This window comes from Zalophus californianus, chromosome 6 (assembly GCF_009762305.2).
Source record: "Zalophus californianus isolate mZalCal1 chromosome 6, mZalCal1.pri.v2, whole genome shotgun sequence".
Taxonomy (NCBI): domain Eukaryota; kingdom Metazoa; phylum Chordata; class Mammalia; order Carnivora; family Otariidae; genus Zalophus; species Zalophus californianus.
The window spans coordinates 31,382,969-31,400,875 of record NC_045600.1 but is presented as its reverse complement, the minus strand read 5'-3'; the positions used below and the strand labels follow the sequence as shown (position 1 = coordinate 31,400,875).

At 55.5% G+C, this 17,907-nt stretch overlaps 1 protein-coding gene and 1 pseudogene across 1 annotated transcript in view; one reads left to right on the top strand and one right to left on the bottom strand.

The window, feature by feature from the left end:
* Positions 1–222: 222 nt before the first annotated feature.
* Positions 223–17,907, top strand: part of PLEKHD1 (pleckstrin homology and coiled-coil domain containing D1) — a 31,247-nt gene continuing 13,562 nt past the window's right edge. Inside the window, exons 1-6 of the mRNA XM_027572847.2 lie at positions 223–807; positions 13,128–13,221; positions 13,567–13,656; positions 13,887–13,963; positions 14,824–14,915; positions 15,935–15,987. Coding sequence (XP_027428648.1) covers positions 659–807; positions 13,128–13,221; positions 13,567–13,656; positions 13,887–13,963; positions 14,824–14,915; positions 15,935–15,987 — 555 coding nt within the window. The 5' untranslated portion in view covers positions 223–658. The remainder of the gene's footprint in view (positions 808–13,127; positions 13,222–13,566; positions 13,657–13,886; positions 13,964–14,823; positions 14,916–15,934; positions 15,988–17,907) is intronic.
* On the bottom strand, positions 9,854–13,035 carry LOC113908691 (annotated as a pseudogene).

The following is a 17,907-nucleotide window of genomic DNA, read 5'->3' as shown; positions in this document are numbered from 1 at the left end:
AATCCTTGCTCCTTGCCCTCCTCTACCCAGCTCGAGTCGGTGTCTGCAGGAGTGACTCCCAGCCCATCACAAAGCACAAGAGTTCCCAATTTCGGGGCAGGCCTTGCCCGCACGGCAGAGGGAAGCGGGGGTGGGGGTGCGGGGTAGAGCGGGGCGCGAGGGGTGGGGGTGGGGAAATGCTGCGGCCGCTTCCCGGGCAGAGCGACCCGCCGGGACCTTCCGGGCGCACGGAGCCCGGCCCTCCGAGCCGGCGCCCGCACTGATTGGCGCTCGCGGTCGGCCTCCAGCTAGCTCACCTGCCCCTCCCAGCCAATCGGGGCCACCAGAATTGGGGCTGTCGCGGGGAGCTGGGGGAGATGCTGCCGGCTGGAGGCTGAGCCGCCCTCCCCGCGGAGTTCCCGCCCGGCCCGCCCCAACCGCGAGTCCCAGCCGCGGGCTGCGCGCCCCGCGTCCCCTCGGCGCAGCGCTCCCCGCCCCGCGCGCTTTCGGGCAGCGGGTCCCGGCCCGGGCAGCTCCGCGTCTCTGCTGGCTGGAACGCGCCCCGACGGCGCCTCCCCGCAGCCTTCCGCCGCGCGCCCAGCCCTCGCCCGGAGCCCCGCGTCTGTGCCGGCCCCGGGGAGTGGGTGGGCCCGGCCCGGGGCAGCAGCGCCGAGGCAGGATGTTCACGTCCAAGTCCAACTCGGTGTCGCCCTCGCCGTCCCTGGAGCAGGCTGACTCGGACGCGCTGGACATCAGCACCAAAGTGCAGCTCTACGGTGTGCTGTGGAAGCGGCCCTTCGGGAGGCCGTCGGCCAAGTGGTCCCGGCGGTGAGTGCGCCTCCTGCGCCCCGTGAGGACCGCCTGGGGAGGGAGCCCAGGGCCTAAGAACCCCGTACCATCCTCTGTCTTACCGTCCTGGCTCTGACTTCCTTTGTGACCTTGGCCTTGCCCTATTTCACTCTACCGTGGCTCTCCCTGGAAGATGTGGATGTCAGCCGGGGCCGGGCTATCTTTTTCGGAGCGCTGGTCCAGCTGGGGTGGTACCACTGGCCCGGGGGCGGTGGGGAAGTCTCTATGGATTGCATCTAAGTCCGAGTGGGGAGGTTAGGGTGTGGGCCGAAGAGGTCATGGCCCCGGTAAGCGCCATCTGTGTCAGATTGGGCCAGACTGCCGAGGAGAGAAGGATATCCAGCCAAAGATATCCTCCCGGGATCCCCGTGGACAATTCCAACATCTCCACAAGCCCCCCTCTCCCAGGCATCAAGGGTCGTGCTTAGAGGTGGGGAGGGGCGCTCCTGTGTCCTAACCCCTCTCCCCCACTTCACCCTGTGCTAGCTCTGCCGGGCGCTTCTGACTCAGGCCAGGAGAGGGAGGAAGGGTCAGGAAGGGTCTGTGCCCGCCCCTGGTGGAATAATGTTGGCAACCCCTCCAACTGTTCCTCGAACTAATTTTTAAGCCTTCAGGAAGTCTCCAGTGCTTCTGGCACAGAAGCCTGAGGGGAGAGACTGAGCTGGGGCAGAGATGGCGGGAGACTGAGGGGGCAGGGGAGGGAATGGATTGGTCCTGTCGCAGGGATTGATTTGTAGGAAGAGGTGCTGAAGAGGGTCAGAGCAGCCCCAGCCCTGGCTTTCAGGGCCAGCTTCCCTGTCCCCAACTCAGAGGGGACTCCCCAGATGTCAGGTAGTAGCCACTTTACACTTATAAAGGGGCCCGGAAGGTACTGGAGGAAGGGGCTTCTTACTGGAGGAAGGTATTGAAGGAATGGCTCACAGCCCTGAACTTGCAGGAAGCTTCCTGTGCTGGCTGCAGGAGCAATGGATCATCTTCTGGACAGTTTCCACCCTCAAGCCAATCTCAGTTCTGAGATTTGCTATTAGAATGGTCGATAGAGCTCAGACCCTGACCCAGCCTCTCCCTGAAGGTGTGACCCTGCCAGGAAATGAGGAGTGTGTCTAAATGCTCTTTCCCATCCTGCTCTGAGTCTGTCCTGGAGCGGGGCCTCAGATACTTCCAGGACCACAGATCACAGAGATGTGGCAGTGGTGGGTTCTGATGTTCTATTTTGATGAATAATTTAATATTTCTACAAGACCATAGAACAAAAGGATCCATGGAGGGTGTTCCACGGTTTACGGAGCTGGTTCCACCTACCTTTGTTGGTTCTGCCAGGTTTCTCTCTGGGATTGAATGGGATATAGGTTTCTTGCCTTCCTCCAAAGTTAAACTTCTCTCTCATCCCCTAAATGGAGGGTTAGGGCCGCGTGGAAGGCATCTTGCGAGGGGCTTCCAGGGTTGTGCTGTCTAAGATGCAGTTCCTGAGGGCCGGAGGAGCCTGGTCTCTAGCAGGGCACCCTGGTGGTGGAGGGGAGTGGGAAGGCTGCTTGTAAATTCAAGTACCATTAGCACAGGGCCCCCACGCCCCTCTCTTCTGCCTCAGCTGCTCCAGGCAGCCACTGCTCCCGCCCCACCGGGTCTGGCTGCTGTTCTTGGCCTGAGTCTGGGTCTTGTCCTCCGGGACTCTTCTTGCCAGCCACTTGCCCCTGATCACATCCCTAGTAAATACTAGGGGCCTGTGAACCCCAGGGCCTATCTCCTAGGGCCCCTTACCTACAGTGGTGGGGCCCCGGGCCCCGTACCCACAGGTGATTTCAGGGCTGCGAGGTGTCAGGGGCAAAGGCACCCGGCTCAAAGCACAATGGGGGAGCCAACAGAGGCTGGGAGGCTTTAGCTGCCCCCCACCCCATACTCTCCATCAGCAGCCCCCACAGCCACTCCAAAAACCATCCAATCTCATTCAGAACAGTGTGCGCTCTGCAAATACAGCTTCAGGTCAAGTCCTCCAGCCTCCTTCTGAGGAGATTGTCACCTCTGTTCCTTTCTTTTATAGGAATTCTGGAGCTGCCACCTTACAAAGAGTCCCCCTTCCCTGGGGTTCAGGAAATAACTAACAGCCCACCCACCATTTGGGGGTGGGGAAGGCATGATGCTAAGCTTAGCCCCCTCTTGCTTCCTGGCAGGGCCCCCTGGGCCCCAGTTCCCCATTTGTGAAATGGAGTCTGGACTTCAGCTAATTAGCGGCCACAGGAAGGCTTGGGGAGGGGGCAGCCTAGGCCCGCCATTGCAGATCATTGCTATTAGAGCGATCGATGCCCTGGCTGGGACAGCTTGGGGGGGGGGGGGGGGCTGGAAAAGCTCCTGCGCCGCATCAATAACGGATGGGCAGGATGGAACCAGCGGTGGCCGGCTGGGTTCTATAAAACCTCTTCCACTCAGGACCCATCTCAGAGCATGTGCCTCCAGACCATACCACCCGAGCGGCCCTGCCCCTTCCTGGGGTGGGAAGATGCCCTCGAGTGAAACAATCCACTTTCTCCCCATGGGCCACCACAACGGAAAGGAACCAAAACATTACTCAGAAGAGAGAAGAGAACCTGGGAGAGGTTCTAGAGGGTAGGGTTGATGTCTCAGTCCTTCCTCGTCCGTGAGCAGTGGAGATGCAGAGGCTGCTGGCAAAGGCCCAGCAGCCTAGAGACAAGGCGGAAAGGTGCCGAGAGCACCTCAGCCTCGGCCGGGGTCAGCTGAGGCAGGGCCGGTCCCGCAGGCAGGCCAGCTCTCCCGGGTTCAATCCTCTCCCCAGCCTCTAGTCCCTCTCCCACACCCTTCCGAACAAAGGCAGAGGCCGGAGCCCCTGATGAGGAGGGCCCAGCCAATTCCTGCAGCAGGGCCTTCCACCCTCCTCCTGGGCCCTCCTTCCCCCCGTGTAAGCTGCCCAGTGGGGCCGTGCCTCGGAGAGCTAAGATTCAGTGTCCACTAAGTGCCAGGGGAGCCGTGAGATGGTAGCCCCACTTCCCAGATCTCAGGGCATAACCTGCCCAGGTGTGGAAAGATCAATCTGTGGTCACCGGACCGAAAGGATCTTCTGAGACTTTCTTCCCACAGGATTTGGGTCTGGGAGTTTCATCTGTGGCCCCGAGTGCTGTTTCACAGAGATGACTTCGCAACACCGAGCTGTCCCCCAGGGCTGAGGGGAAGAGCCTAGCATGTCACCTCCACGCACCAGGCTCAGCCTCTCGTGACACTGGGATTTGTGTCGCTTTCTGGCTTACACAGAACTCTGCGCAGCTGGAGCATTACTGCCTGTTTTATCCCAGCTGGAAGGTGCCTGCAGACTCTTCTTCTTACCATCAACTTGTGTTCTTCAGCCTTCTTCCAGCATGACAGCGTGCTGGGAGGGGCCAGGTGGCCCCTGAGGGAGCTCCCCAGATCCTTCTGTTCGTTCCCCTGCCCCTTGTGAGGTTGCCCTGAGTCCTTAGGTTAAGGGGATGGGCATAATCTCACAGCCAAACAATGAAATAACGCTCATTAATTCAGGCTTCACTGCAGGAGTATGAGGATCCACGGGAACTAAGACTTCTGAAGTGCAGTGGGTTAACAACGCAAACAAGCCACACTTCCCTCGCCCCCCAAGCCCAGAAGCTGGCCCTAGTGGCTGTTGACGTCCTGTTTGAAAATGAGTCTCACAGGAATAGGGGTCAGACCTCAAGCAGGACACAAGCAGGCAGTTCGGGCCTTGGAAATAACAGAGCAGCTTCCTTTGAGAGGGGCTCTGGCCGTGCTGGAAAGCAAAGCTGTAGGCTTAGAGGCAGGCGCTGAGTGCGGCCCAGCCCCGCTGGGGACCAGCTGCGTGAGCCAGGCTGAGGCACGGCAGCATCGCACCTCGCTGGCCGCCAAAATGGAGGTGGATCGCACTGGGGTTCTTCAGCTGTGTCCCATGGAGGGCTCTAGAGGTTCCTTGACTGTACCACAATGGAGTGGGGCTCTCAGGCTCTACCCACTTCACCCACTGCCTCTGCACTCTGCTCTGTTTTACATATTAACCTTGTCTTTACTGTGTTGCTTGAAGAATTGCACTACCATTTGTAAAAAGTCCCTTGGACTTGATGATGTCTGCATAAACTCCAACTTGTCATCGGGGGTGCCCTTCACAGCTAGGATTCCTGCTGACCTCCCGCGTCAGACCTAACACCACACATACGCCAGGATGAGCATCCCCTGAGCCTACCAGGCCACCCGGCATGAACAGAAAGGGACATACACTGGGGGCTGTGTCATTTCTACCTTCCTTCTGTCACTTCTGAAAAAAGGACACTTCTGACAAGCTGTCCTTCCCCGGCTCTAGGATTTACCTGGCCCCAAACCCCACACACCTGTTCTCAGTGCCTGAGAGGCCCAGGGATAAGGGAGACGGGGTGCTGGTCCTATTCTGGAAGCTTGTGCCTGGGGAAGAAGGGGTGGCCAGGCTGGCTATCCACCTTCCTGGGAAGTGTAACCCGTGCGGAGCTCACCTGTCCACTGGGTTCTCGCTGCCCTCTCGAGAGTAAGTTATAACTGACCCAAGGTGTAATCCCACGTCCTGAGGAAATTCAAACCTGCACCAGGGCTTCTGGTAATCCTCAAGAGGCTCTGAACACTTGTTTCCTTGTTTATGGATTACTGTGCTGTCTGCTGTAGGTGGTCCTCGTTGCAAGAACTCAGCTCATCCCTCCATCTCCCCGGTACCCCTTCCCCACTGCCACAAGGACACACCCGCCTCTCACACAAGGTATTTGTGAGTCTAGTAGGCTATGCTGAAGAGAAGGTTTGGCAATGAAAATGGCGGAAGAGGCATTTAAATCACAGAAGTGTGAACACTGCCTCATTGAATGCTGGCTCCTGTTTTCCCAAGCCTTCCAGACACCCCATCTTGCTATCCCCAGAGACGGAATTGTTCACCACTGTCTCTTGACACTGTAGGACCCAGACTTTCACATCTTCTCTCTCCTCTGCCCTCTCCCATCAACCCTCCTCCCCACGGCGGATTTCCCCTGACTCCAACTTTCTCTCCCTCCGTGCTCCAAGGCCCTTTCCACCCCGAACTCCCAAACTTGGCTTTTGCCTCTCCAGAGAGTAAGGAGCTCAGCAGAATGGATCGCTTTCTTAAACAGGACCTGCCCAACTTCGAAGGTACCTGTGGGACTAAGCATGCTGCCTGTTCTCTCATGATCATGAGGCCAGTGTTGGCCATCAGGCTCTGGCCGAGCCCTCGTTGCATTCAGAGCACCAAGGAGGGGAGTAAAAGGTGGAGGCAAAGCTTATGAAATCCCTCTCGAGTTCCCTTGTTCATGTTGGATGGCACCGGTGTCCACCTAAGCCGGCAGCTGCCCTCATCAGCAAGAAGCAGCCCCACCCTGCTCTGGTCCCTGCTTCTCTCTTTGACCTTCACGCACCTCCTACTGCCCCTCCCCCACACCACGGCCTATCCGTTTTCTCCACTCCTCTGCCAGTAATACCAGGCATGTTTTGATAACCTTGAACACATGATTCTTTACATGTGCTGTTCCTTCTGTCTGGAATGCATCTTCCCCTTTGGCTTCCTCCCAGATTCCTGAGATACTATTATCTTCAAAACCCTGCTCAGTTGTCACCTCGTCTCAGAGAATTCCCTTGGCTGGACACCTAAACCGTCACTCCTCCCTAGTCCTCACTCTTCTCGTACCTCATAAAACTTGCAGTGTCAGCGTGTAGCCACGGGCTGCACAGTGCTCCAGGATATGCCAGTATTCGCAATGTTGCAGGACACCCTGGTGCTTTATAATCATCCCAGCTCCCCCTCCTACCGGCTGTGTGTGATCTAGGACATATTACTTAATTTCTCGGCACTCCAGTTACCTCACCTCGATCATGCGAGGAGCGAATGAGTTAACACACATAACGATGTTGCGTGGCACAAAGGAGAAGCTCGATAAGCATTGGCTATTTTCTGAAGGATTGATTTCTGCCCCATCTCTCCTGTATTCGACTCTAAGCCCCTCGAGGGCAGAGAGTCATCAAGCCCCAGAGCCCCACTGAGGACTTGGCCATACCTGGTGATTCATTAATACTCCCTGACCTGAGCTGACCGGGAGCTTGCCGTCACTCTGCCGGGATGAGTTCTAGGAGGACAAACAGTCATTGTAGGGCAGGAGGGACCAGGAGGGACCACGATGGTCAGGCGTAGTGATGAGGAGGACCGGGCATCACAGAGCACAGCGATCGAGAACATGAGCTGTGTCAGTGGACCGAGCTGACTTCCAAGTCTGCCACTCACTCGCTTCTTAATCTCCGTGAGCCTCCGTTAACTCACTAGGATCCAGAACCACAAATACCTCCATCTCTTAGAGTCGCTGTGAGAGATTTATAAAGATAATGCCAATGAAACACTTACCAAAGTGAGCGTCTTGGCACCTTGCAAATGCTCCTTCAGCTGAACGTGAGAATACCATCCTTTAGGCCTGAGAGAGGAGGCCGTGGCCTTGGCCGCGGCCCCTCCCCTCACTCACATGCTCTGGGCTGCCCCCCCACCCCCGGCCTAGTGGGGTGACTAGTGGGGCTGATGGTGAGAGGCCTGGGGCTACAAAGCTCCTCCCAGGCCTGAAGTTGGCCCTCGATGGAAGAGTGGGCTTCAGACAGGAGGGAGGTGCCTGGTGCTTGGAGGACAGGGGTTGGCCGGCTGGGCTGGACCCCAGGCCTGCTGCCAGTAGGAGCTAGGGGAGGGCCAATGGGAATGGAGGCTAGGGCAGGCTGCCGCAGACACTGAACCTGATCATAATAAATAATAACAGCAGTTATAAAAGTAAGAGTTTATTGAATATTTACCATGTGTCACAATATGCTACGTCTTTATGTGAACAAACTCATTTACTCATCCCAACAACCCTAAGAGATGTAGCTGCTATTATTGTCCTCAGTCACACTTGGACCTGAGGCCTTGAGAGATCAGGTGACTTGCCCTGGCCACACAGCTGGTAGGTGGCAGAGCTCTGACCCGTGGCTCCCCAGCCTCAGTACCTCCTGCCTCTGGCCCAGTGGTTCCCTGCCTGAAGCTGGCATGAACAGAAGCGGCTCTGAAGGCGGGGTGGTGTGGGAAGTAGGAGCAGGGACTGTGGTCTGCGGGTTCCAATCCCAGCCCCACCTCTGCCCTAGCTGTGTGACTTTGCATGCGTTATTTCACCACTAGACCTCAGTTTCCTCATCCGTAAAGTGGGAACAAAAGTCCTGCCTTCCAGGATTGTGACATCGATCAAATAATTGGGTACACTTACAACACTCAGCAGGGGAGCCAACACCTGAGAACAGCTAAATAATGGGGATCGTCTCCAGCCCTGGCATAGCCCGCCAACTCCGCAGGGCACAGAAGGAGATGCCTCTGGCTTGCAGTCAGAATGAGAGTGTCAGGGAGCAAGGGAATTTTGAAGAAAGGGACAGGAAGAAGAAGTGTCCTTCTGTGCAGGGGTACTCAGGTCCTGGGCCCCCACCCGCTGAGAGGAGGCTGAGCATCATCAGCTGGAGCAGGGGGCTGTCACTGAGACAGGTTTATGGGTAAAGGTGGCTCCTTGGGACCTGGAAGTGTGCTGGCCGAATGTACCCTTTTTTGGGCAGTACTCATCCCTGCCAGCTGGGGAGTCGCCCTCCTCCTCCAGGTTCATGCTCCCAGGTTCAGGCTCCTCTCCCTTGACCTTCACTCCCCCCACAAACCCAGCTGAGCACAGCTGGAACGAGGCTGGGCTTGGCATGCATGGTGTGTGGGCCCTTCATGTGCCCTATTATTGGGTCCTGCTGCAGCGATGCTGCAAGCCTCGCGGTTCCTTCCAGAGCCCAGCACGCCCCTCAGGGCCTTTGCCCCTGTGGCTCCTGTGCCAGGAGCATCTTCTCAAACGTCACCTTCATAATCAGGCTCTCCCTGACCACTGTGTTTAATAGCAAACCCCCCCACCCCGTTACTTATCCTGTTTTATTTCCCCCCTAGCATTTTTTAGCATCTGGTAATAAATAAATCTTATTTATTTACTGTCCGCCTCCCCATGCCACACACTCACGCAAGTATAAGCTCTATGGGGACAGGAATTTGTGCCTCTCTTGCCCACAGTTCTCTCCTTAGCACCGAGAACAGTGCCTGGTACACAACAGGAGCTCAGCAATGAATCTTCACAGCAGCCCCAAGAGACAGATATTTGCACCCGTCATTTTATAGAGAAGCTTTGAAAGGGAGGCTCAGCAAGGCTGGGAGCTTGCCTGAGACCATGGCTTGAGGGATGGGGATTGTTCGACTCCAGGGCCCCTGTTGTCTCCCTGCACATTGTGTCCAGTGATCATCTGCCTGTTACCCCTCCTCCCCAACTAAGTCCCTGGCACAATGCTTTACCCTCAGTGCGGAGGGGACTCCAGAAGTGTCAGGAAGGTAAGAAGCTATTTGTCTTTGTTAGGCTCCCATAACAAAATACCAGAGACGGGGTAAATAGCCTCTTAAACTGTTCAACTGTGCTGAGGTAGGTGTTATCATCCCCATTCTACAGGTAAATAAACTGATGCTCAGAGAGGTGAGCTAAGGTCCCCCAGCTGGGAAGTGGCAGGTCTGTCTGAAGTCAAAGCCTGTGTTCTTTTTCTTTTTTTGGCCTCCCACTAATGAACCTTTATTTCACTCAAACTGAGCAATAAATCTTCCATACTAAAGTATCTTCCTTGCCCAATTAATTCAAAGGAAAAAAACTGAAATGATTAGTAAAGAAAAATGTAGGGACTAGCACACCCTTTTAATATGTTTTTAAATATTTTTAAGGTTTAAAAAGTGTTTAAAGTTTGTAATTCCTAGTAGGAAAACATTATCTGAATGAATACCCTAATGGCAAACCACTATAGAATGTTTCAGTCGCACGTGGGGCAGAGGGGTAGGGATTCTCTTCACAGCACCCCAGCTTTCTTCATGAGAAGGTCAGAGGTACACTGGTTTGTATTATTGCGACATCCTTAGGTGGTCGTTGCTTTTCCTTCAGCAAGGGCTTCATTTGTTAGAAGGACATTATGCTTGACCTCCAAATTTGACTGACAATTTACTGATGAGATTCATAACCTTTGGATTGCTCTGATATCTTGACATATTCGCTGGGTTCTGGGCCACATCCTGGAAGGCCACCATAACTTCTGGATCCTGCATGGCTGCGAGAACCTCTGGATCACTAAGAATTTCATTGAGCCCAGGCATTCCTCCCATTCCAGGCATCCCCCCTGCCATTCCAGGCATTCCTCCAGGAAAATTACCAGGTATTCCCCCAGAAAAGCCACCTGGGAAAGAGCCATACTGAGCTCCTGATTGTCCTTTGGCTTCTTCCTCCCTCTGGGCTCTCTCATGTTCTTCCCGAGCCTTCTTAACCCTTTCTATTCTTTCTTTGATCTCTCGCTCTTCACGTTTTCGCTCATACTTTCTCCGATGTTCAGCAATTTTCTGGGCCCTCTCTTGAACTTCTTTCAGCATTGCACTAGCATCTTCATCGTAATCCAGTTTACAAGCAAGGGCAAGATCATGTGCTGCTTCTTCCCAACGGCCTAGAAGTCTGTGTGCTTTCCCTTGCCACTTATACGGCTGAGCTGAATCAGGATTTATTTCAATAGCTCTATCACAGTCTCGAATGGCAGCATTTGGCTTCTGTAATTTGATGAAGACACTGGCTCTCTTGGCATAGAGAATGGCCAAGCGAGGATTCAGTTTGATGGCATCTGTGAACAAGTCAATGACTTTCTGTAGTTCACCATCATTTAGGGCATCAATGGCAGCCACTTTTTTATCATTTGCCTAATCCATCATTTCCTCGGTTATCTCTACATTTTCATCTCCCATTTCTTGAGGGGCATCAGTATCTGGTTCAATCACACCTTCATTGTCAATTTCTAGATCACTTTCCTCACTTGATGGTTTGTCTGTCTTTATGTTTTCCTCCGCCTTCTTACTGTTTTTTCTTCCTTGATATTGTCTTCCGATTTACTTTTATGAGTGGCAGGTGGTATTTTACCCCCTATGCTCTCCACCCACTCCCGTAAGAAGCTCATTTCCTCAGTGTGCAGAACGCTTGGATCCTGCTTACATATTTTCACGAAGGCCCGAAGCTCGCTTACTTTGAGGGGGTCCGTGGTCCAGAGGCGGTGGCAGGCGGCAGGCTCGGCTGAGGTTGCGGCCTGATTCCAGGCCCGGGTACTAGCTCAGCGTGATCGTGTGGCCAAAGTCGGTGTTCTTAACTACTCTGCAAAGTTTCTTTAAAACGGGCAGGGGACATCTCCCTTGGCCTGCAGATCAGAGAGGGCAGCCTGCAGATCAGAGAGGGCAGGGGCCTGCCCCCCAGAAGCCCAGCATCCCCTCAGGACAAGATGAACACATGGGGGGCGCCTGGGTGGCTCAGGTCATGATCCTGGAGTCCCGGGATCGAGTCCCGCATCGGGCTCCCTGCTCAGCAGGGAGTCTGCTTCTCCCTCTGACCCTCTTCCCTCTCGTGCTCTCTAACTCTCATTCTCTCTCTCAAATAAATAAATAAAAATCTTCAAAAAAAAAAAAGATGAACACATGGGCATATTCGTGCTAAGTGCCAAGCGCATGGCCCAGTCAGCAAGGGAAGGAGGAGCTCGGATGGCACTGTGGGCTTGGCTGGTCACCAAGGAAGGGTGCAGCCAGATGAAAAGCAGCAGGCAGGGCTTTTCGGGGAGGACTGCACAACCTCCTGTGCTAAATGTAGTGAGGTGGGGGGTGGTGAGGTCAGTGCTGGCTCGGACAGAGAGGCTGCAGGGCAGAAGCCGTGGGAAAGCCGAGAAGATGGGCAGGGGTCAGGTGCTGGAGGGCCCAGAATGTCCCTTCATCTCTGCAGAGAGTGGTATTTAAGTGTCCTTTCCTCCCTCAGGGGCAGAGAGGCCTGGGGGAGGAGGGCATTAGCAGTATGTCCGCAGCTCCATTCGGTATCTGGCTGGGCCAAGAGGGTCGGTGCAAATAAAGAACAAGGGTTGGCCTGGGACTCACACCACAGGACAAAGCTGAGCTTCTCTTTCCTGGGGGAGGTGAGGTGGCAGCTGTGGGCAGTCCCGGGGACCCTCCCCCGGCAGCTGCGGCCTCAGGAAAGATCATGTGGCTGGTAGACCTTCAGAGAGTCACTGACTTCATGGTGCCCCCAGCAATTTTTTGAAACCCTCACAAGAGGGGGCTTCCAACCAGTAGTGTGCTGGTAAATGGCTAACAATCGGGTCTCTCAGGGGGGCGGGGGGGGAGGGTTGGGTGGAGCCCTGTTTGTAGCATTTGATGGTTTTCAGGGTGTAAGTGCTCCCGCTGTGACCTGTATCAAGCTACCAACACGATGCTACCGAACACAGAGCAGAGGGGAGAGTCACACGGCCCACTGTTGCCAGCCTATCTGAGCTGGGCTCCAGCACCCACTGCTTCCAGCTCCCCCGATCCTGGGCCCTGGGAGCAAGAAGCCAGCCATTCTGGGTGTCCCTGACCCTCAGGGCTTTGAGGCCTGGTTGGATCTTTTCTTGGAGGGTACTTGGTATCTTATTCTGGTCAGCTCCAATCATTAGTCCTATGAGAGTCCCCGGAGTGGGTCCGAGGGCTCCACATGTTGGCATCAGGTGGTTGCCTCCACAACAATCAGAAAGCATCAAGGTCCCAGAAATCCTGAGTTTGATGTGGTCCCAGAAGGAGGTCATGGAGCACTCAGACAAAAGGGAATACAGGTGTCACATGTAGGCGGCAGGCCTGGCCTCGCCAGCCTGGTACCCACGTTCCATCCAATTGCCAGTTTCATGATTACTTGTCAGAAGACCCATCTTGGAATCTTGCACAGTTTCTTAGTAAGGCAGGAGGCCTCCCTAGGCTCCGTGTTCTCCTAGAGCAGAGGCTGAGAGGCAGAAATGGGGAAAGCTTTCTTCTTTCCCTCTTGCCACCCCCTTGGTAGACCCTACGGGACTGGAGCTATGGCTCAAGGGGGTGAAGATACCGGAGGGGAAGGACTACAGGTGCCCTCCTGTGCCAAGGGTGCCAGTGTGGCGGGATGGAGTTGGCCAGACCTGGAGGCCCGTCGTGGGCTTCCCGCTTCCGCTGCCCACCGGTGAGAGGGCCAGGCTGCCTATGGCGGCAGGTGGCTGGCCAGCTGAGGTCTTTGCCCTGATGGGGAATGTGAGCTGGTGAGGATGAGTCATGAGCTGGTGTCCCCAGGGGCTCTCCATGTGAGTGCAGGACCTCCAAGGCCTTCTTACTGTCCCAAGAAACCTCACCCCTTCCCTCCTGGTTGCCCCTTCTTCCCCACCACCCACTCTAGGTTTTTCATCATCAAAGAGAGCTTTCTTCTTTACTACTCTGAGAGCGAAAAAAAGAACTTTGAAAGCAATAAATACTTCAATATACATCCTAAGGTGAGGCAGCCTCCCCTCAGGGCCACAGTGGGGAGGGCCTCATGGGGACAACGGGGGAGGGTATCCCGTAAGGGTAGAAGACCGTGTCTTTTCTTGCTCTGGTCTAGCAGAGAGTCTGGAGAACAAATCTTCCCTGGGGCACAAGACTCCCTGCCTCTCCTGGGCTGGGCCCCCACCCTCCTGTGCCCCAGAGCCTGCCCCAGCCCTTCCTCTTCCTTCTGGGAGTCGGTTCTGGTCTGGCTCCCAGCTTGGGGCCCTTGGCAGGACCTGGCTTTGGCTGAGGTCTCCCAGAGGCCTTGAGTGACCTGGGCGGGTTGGGGGCTGCCTGTTCTGGTTCTTTCTCAGGGCGTCATCCCCCTGGGAGGCTGCCTGGTGGAGGCCAAGGAAGAACCCAGCATGCCCTATGCCATGAAAATCTCCCACCAGGACTTCCATGTGAGTAAAGCTCTCCCCTCAGCCTGGACTCGGCAGGGCAGACCAGCCTCTCTGGGGGACCTCCAGGCTCCCTGGGGGCAGCCCCTCCAGCGACCTGGCTTGGGAGGGTTCAGTGTCCTAGGGCTGTGTGATGGAGGAGCAGAGCTGGGCCTGGGGGGCCCTGTGGGCAGCCTCTGACATCCCGGGAGTGGCCTCCTCTCAGGAACACCTGGGACTCCTCTTCCTGGCAGGGCAACATCTTGCTGGCTGCTGAGTCCGAATTTGAGCAGACCCAGTGGCTGGAGATGCTACAGGAGTCCGGGAAGGTGTAAGTGCTCATAGGCAGGGGGGCAGGTCCAGAAAGGGAATGGTTATGGGCTGGGTTCACCCTGATCTTCTTGCCCCTCTGCTGGGATCCTGGTGGGCACTGAGGACCCCAGGAAAGGGCAAGGTGGGGAGAAAAATGGCTGGGCCTCCTTGAAAACAGCGCTGTGGACGTTGGGGAAGAAAGGCCAGGCCAGATTTAGAGCATCTGTGAGGGATCTGCTAAGTGGGCTTTGAGCACGGCGAGCTTGGCCTGTCTGGAGTCACAGGTGGCAGACGTGGACACCACTTGTCTCTAACTCTCGGGAGCAAACCCAGCATTGCTAGGGGGATTTGGCTGCCTCCCAACACCCATCTCACTTCCCCAGGCCCACAGTGGTTCCTAGCACAGACAGGAGCTGGTGCTTTGTAAATCAGAGTCCAGATCATGGAAACCTCCAGCCCGGCACGGTCCGATTATATGTAAACCCCTGTCCTGGCACCTGCCTATTCAAGCTGGGTCATGCTTTCAGTTCAACAAATAACACTGAGCACGCCGCCGCCAGGCCTTGTGCCCAGGAGTGGCATGCAGGTGTGTGGAAGGCAGCCTGGGAAGCAATCTCTTCCCTGCTCCGCAAGTGCTGCTGGCCCCGTCCGCCGTGGCCCACTTTGCAGCCCGGACCAACCTCCAGGGACTGTAACCGATCGATGCTGGTGGCATGCCCAGAGCCCTGGGTGCCGGAGTGAATGGGGCTGGGATTCTGGAAGAGACAGGATGGGCGAGCACAAACTATGTGCAGTCTCCTTCTCCGTCACCCTTCTCTTGTAACAATTTTGTGTTTCTTTCTTCTTCTCTTCTCTGTCCCATCTGCCCTCCCTTCCCAGGACTTGGAAGAATGCCCAGCTGGGAGAAGCCATGATCAAAAGCCTGGAGGCCCAGGGGCTGCAGTTGGCCAAGGAAAAGCAGGAGTATTTAGGTTGGCTAGAGGGATGGACTGGAAGCTGAGGCTCCCTAGGTAGCAAGCACTTCGGGGCCAAGGGTTAGAGCCAGGGCCTGGTGGACGGCCCAGGAAGGGGAGAATCGGGGGTGGGGCTTGGTGGGCTACAGGGAGCCATAGACCAGCCCGAAGCCTAGAGGCTTTGACTGTGCAACCTGTGTCCTTTTGGCCGGCATGACAGAAGGCAGGGGGACCTGGTGGCCAGGAGCCTGGGCTCTGGCCGCAGCTTTGCCACTTCTCTGTCAGCTGTGTGTCCCCAGGCAGTGTAGCCCCTGGTAAGCCTCGATGTCCTCATCCTTAAAATGGAGACGAGAATAGTCCCTAGCGTTTAGAGGTGGCAGGTGGGTCAGGGGAAATGAGAACATGCCTGAAAGCCCTTGTGTCCGGCACACAGTATGGGCCGCATAAACGGAGTTGATATTCTCCTGCCCTGGGTCCCCAGGTCCTGGATTTGCCCCTAATAACTCCCACCTGCCAGCCCACTTTACACCTGACCCCGTGCCCCTGACTGGCTGGCAAGCATGCTCTGTTGGGAAAGAAGGTGAGACTGGGGATTTGATCCTTTACTTCGGATCCTCTCCCCTGCCACCTCCTTAGACACTTGGGGCCTCAGCACTGGTTCTGCTCTGCCTGTTCCCCCGGGACCTGCCCTCCCCCACCTGCCAGACACTAGTACAGAGGGGTGGTGGTCTGGGGAGCAGCACAATTAACAGCGCTTCTGGGGGGGGTGCAGACACCCATCTGAGCTTCTGAAGATGAGGCCATCCTTGTCTTGTGAAAATGCACAAAGCGAGCAGAAAGGAGGGCGGCAGCTGAGGCCAGCACGGCAGCCTCCAGCCCCAGGAGCTGGCTCAGCCCTCTGGCCGGCCTGGGCATGGCAGGGCTGACCGTTTCCCTGGGAGATCCCGGGCATGAAGGAGGTTCCTGGAAGGCACTGGTCCCCTCCAGGCCGGAGCTGGAGCGAGCTTTCTGTGAGAGGTTGCGTGCTTGCTTTGCAGACAAACTGATGGAGGAGACGGAAGAACTCTGCCTTCAGAGGGAGCAGAGAGAGGTAGGCGCACCGTGCTGCTCAGCACTGCTGCCCCTCCCCAGCACCTCCCGCTCTGGGCGCCCCTTAGCAGTCCCGGCGTATGGCCTGTATTTCTGGCATTCAGGAATCATGGAGGGGAGCAAGTCACTGGAAAGTCAGCCAGGTAGAGCAGAGAGGCCATGAGGTGACAGTGCTTGGGACTTGCCAACTTGTTTTTCTTCTTGCCAATCCCCAGGGACAAAAGTAAAAAACGTAGGTGACTATGTTCTAGAGAAAGTCATTCCCAAATTGTATAAGCTACATCAGTAAGTAATGAGCTGCTTGTCACTGGTGATCTTCACGGGAGGCGGGGGTGGCCTCTGTTATCTATAGAGGGGCTTCTGCACCATCAGGGTGATTGGGTTGGATGCTTTCAGGGTTTCCTTCCTTCTCTAAGTGACACAATGTAAGTTCCAAAAAGGCCAAGCATTAGCCTGGGGCAGCCTGTAGGGAAAAGGAGACCCTGGCCTCGTTTGAGGGTAGGGAGCCCCTGAAGTCTACTTCATTTGGAGTCTCCATGCAGCGTTGGGCCTTGCCTGTCCCGAAGAGGCATCAACAGCCCTGAAGAGCAGAGTCAGGTAGTGCTTAGCAGTGCAGACTTGGAGCCGGGCCGCCTACGTCTGTGTTTGAGCTCCACCACTTCTAGCTGTGTGACCTTAGACAAGTTACCTACCCTCTCTCAACATCAATATTCTTACATGAAAAATGGAGATAATGGAACCCATCTTATTAGGATGCTGTGAAGATTAAATGAGATATTACATATAAATTGCTTGGCACATAGGACATGCTGAGTGAATATCTGTGTTTGTTAGTATCATGATCAGGTTGTTATGGGTTATGGGCCCATCCTGCACATGAGCTGCCTGAGGCCTCAAGCTGCAGAGTGGCTCGCGCGCGCACAGGAGAGCCTGACTCAGTCCACTGCTCTTTGCCCCGTTGCTGTTCCTTGTCCTTATAGGGCTGGGCCCGTCAGCCTCAGCTCAGTGCCTGCCTCTGTGACTTTTCTCTCGCTAAGCACCTTTTCCCGACCTCCCCTCACTGGGCTCTGAGACAGACCCTGCGGTCAGGAAGCATCACGTCCCTGTAGCAGCCCGAACATTCCCAGGGTCTGGTACAGCAGCTGGCCCCGGATGAGGGCTTGATAAATGCGGGATGACTCAATGAGTGAGCATTTTTGATTCTTATAATTTCACATTACATCTTGATTTTAATCCAGTAGGACAATCCAGCCTCGTTTTTCTCCTTCCAAAATTGTATCTGATACTCTTGCCCACTTACCCTTCCAGCTGGACTTCAGGCTCACTTTGTCGATTCACAACAATAGGAAAAACCAAAGCAAAACAAACAAAAAACAAAACCCCAAAGCCATGGAGGATTTGTATTAGGATTGCGTGGATTTGAGGATTGGCACCATGACAGCGCTGAGCCTTCTCCCACCCGGCGGTGTGTGGGCCTCCCTGTCTCCCTGGTGTCATCCAGGTCCTGCAAGAGAGTCTTGGCATTTTCTGCACACAGTTCTGTCATCTTGAGAAGCGAGACTTCTGGTGCGTTGTCAGCAACCTAAAGACAGGTAATTGAGGAAGCCAGAGGAAGGGATGGAGTGACGGACGCAGCCACCGGCAGGGAGAGAGAAAGACTTATCCATCAGAGAGGCTAAATCTGGGGCAGCTGTCAGCCGGAGGAAAATTTAGACACTCTATCTAGGTCTTTAGGCAGGAAATGAGGACAGCGGAGACCCACCGCACGCAGACCTCACTTAAAGCCTTAGCGTGTTGAAGGAGCAGGGCCTGTCAGCTGTGAACGCCCTGGTTTTGTGGCCCAAGGTGGGAATGCGACTGACTCGGGCCCAGCTGATTCCCACGGCCAAGGCTGCCATGGGCGGGCGAAAGGGAAAGTTTC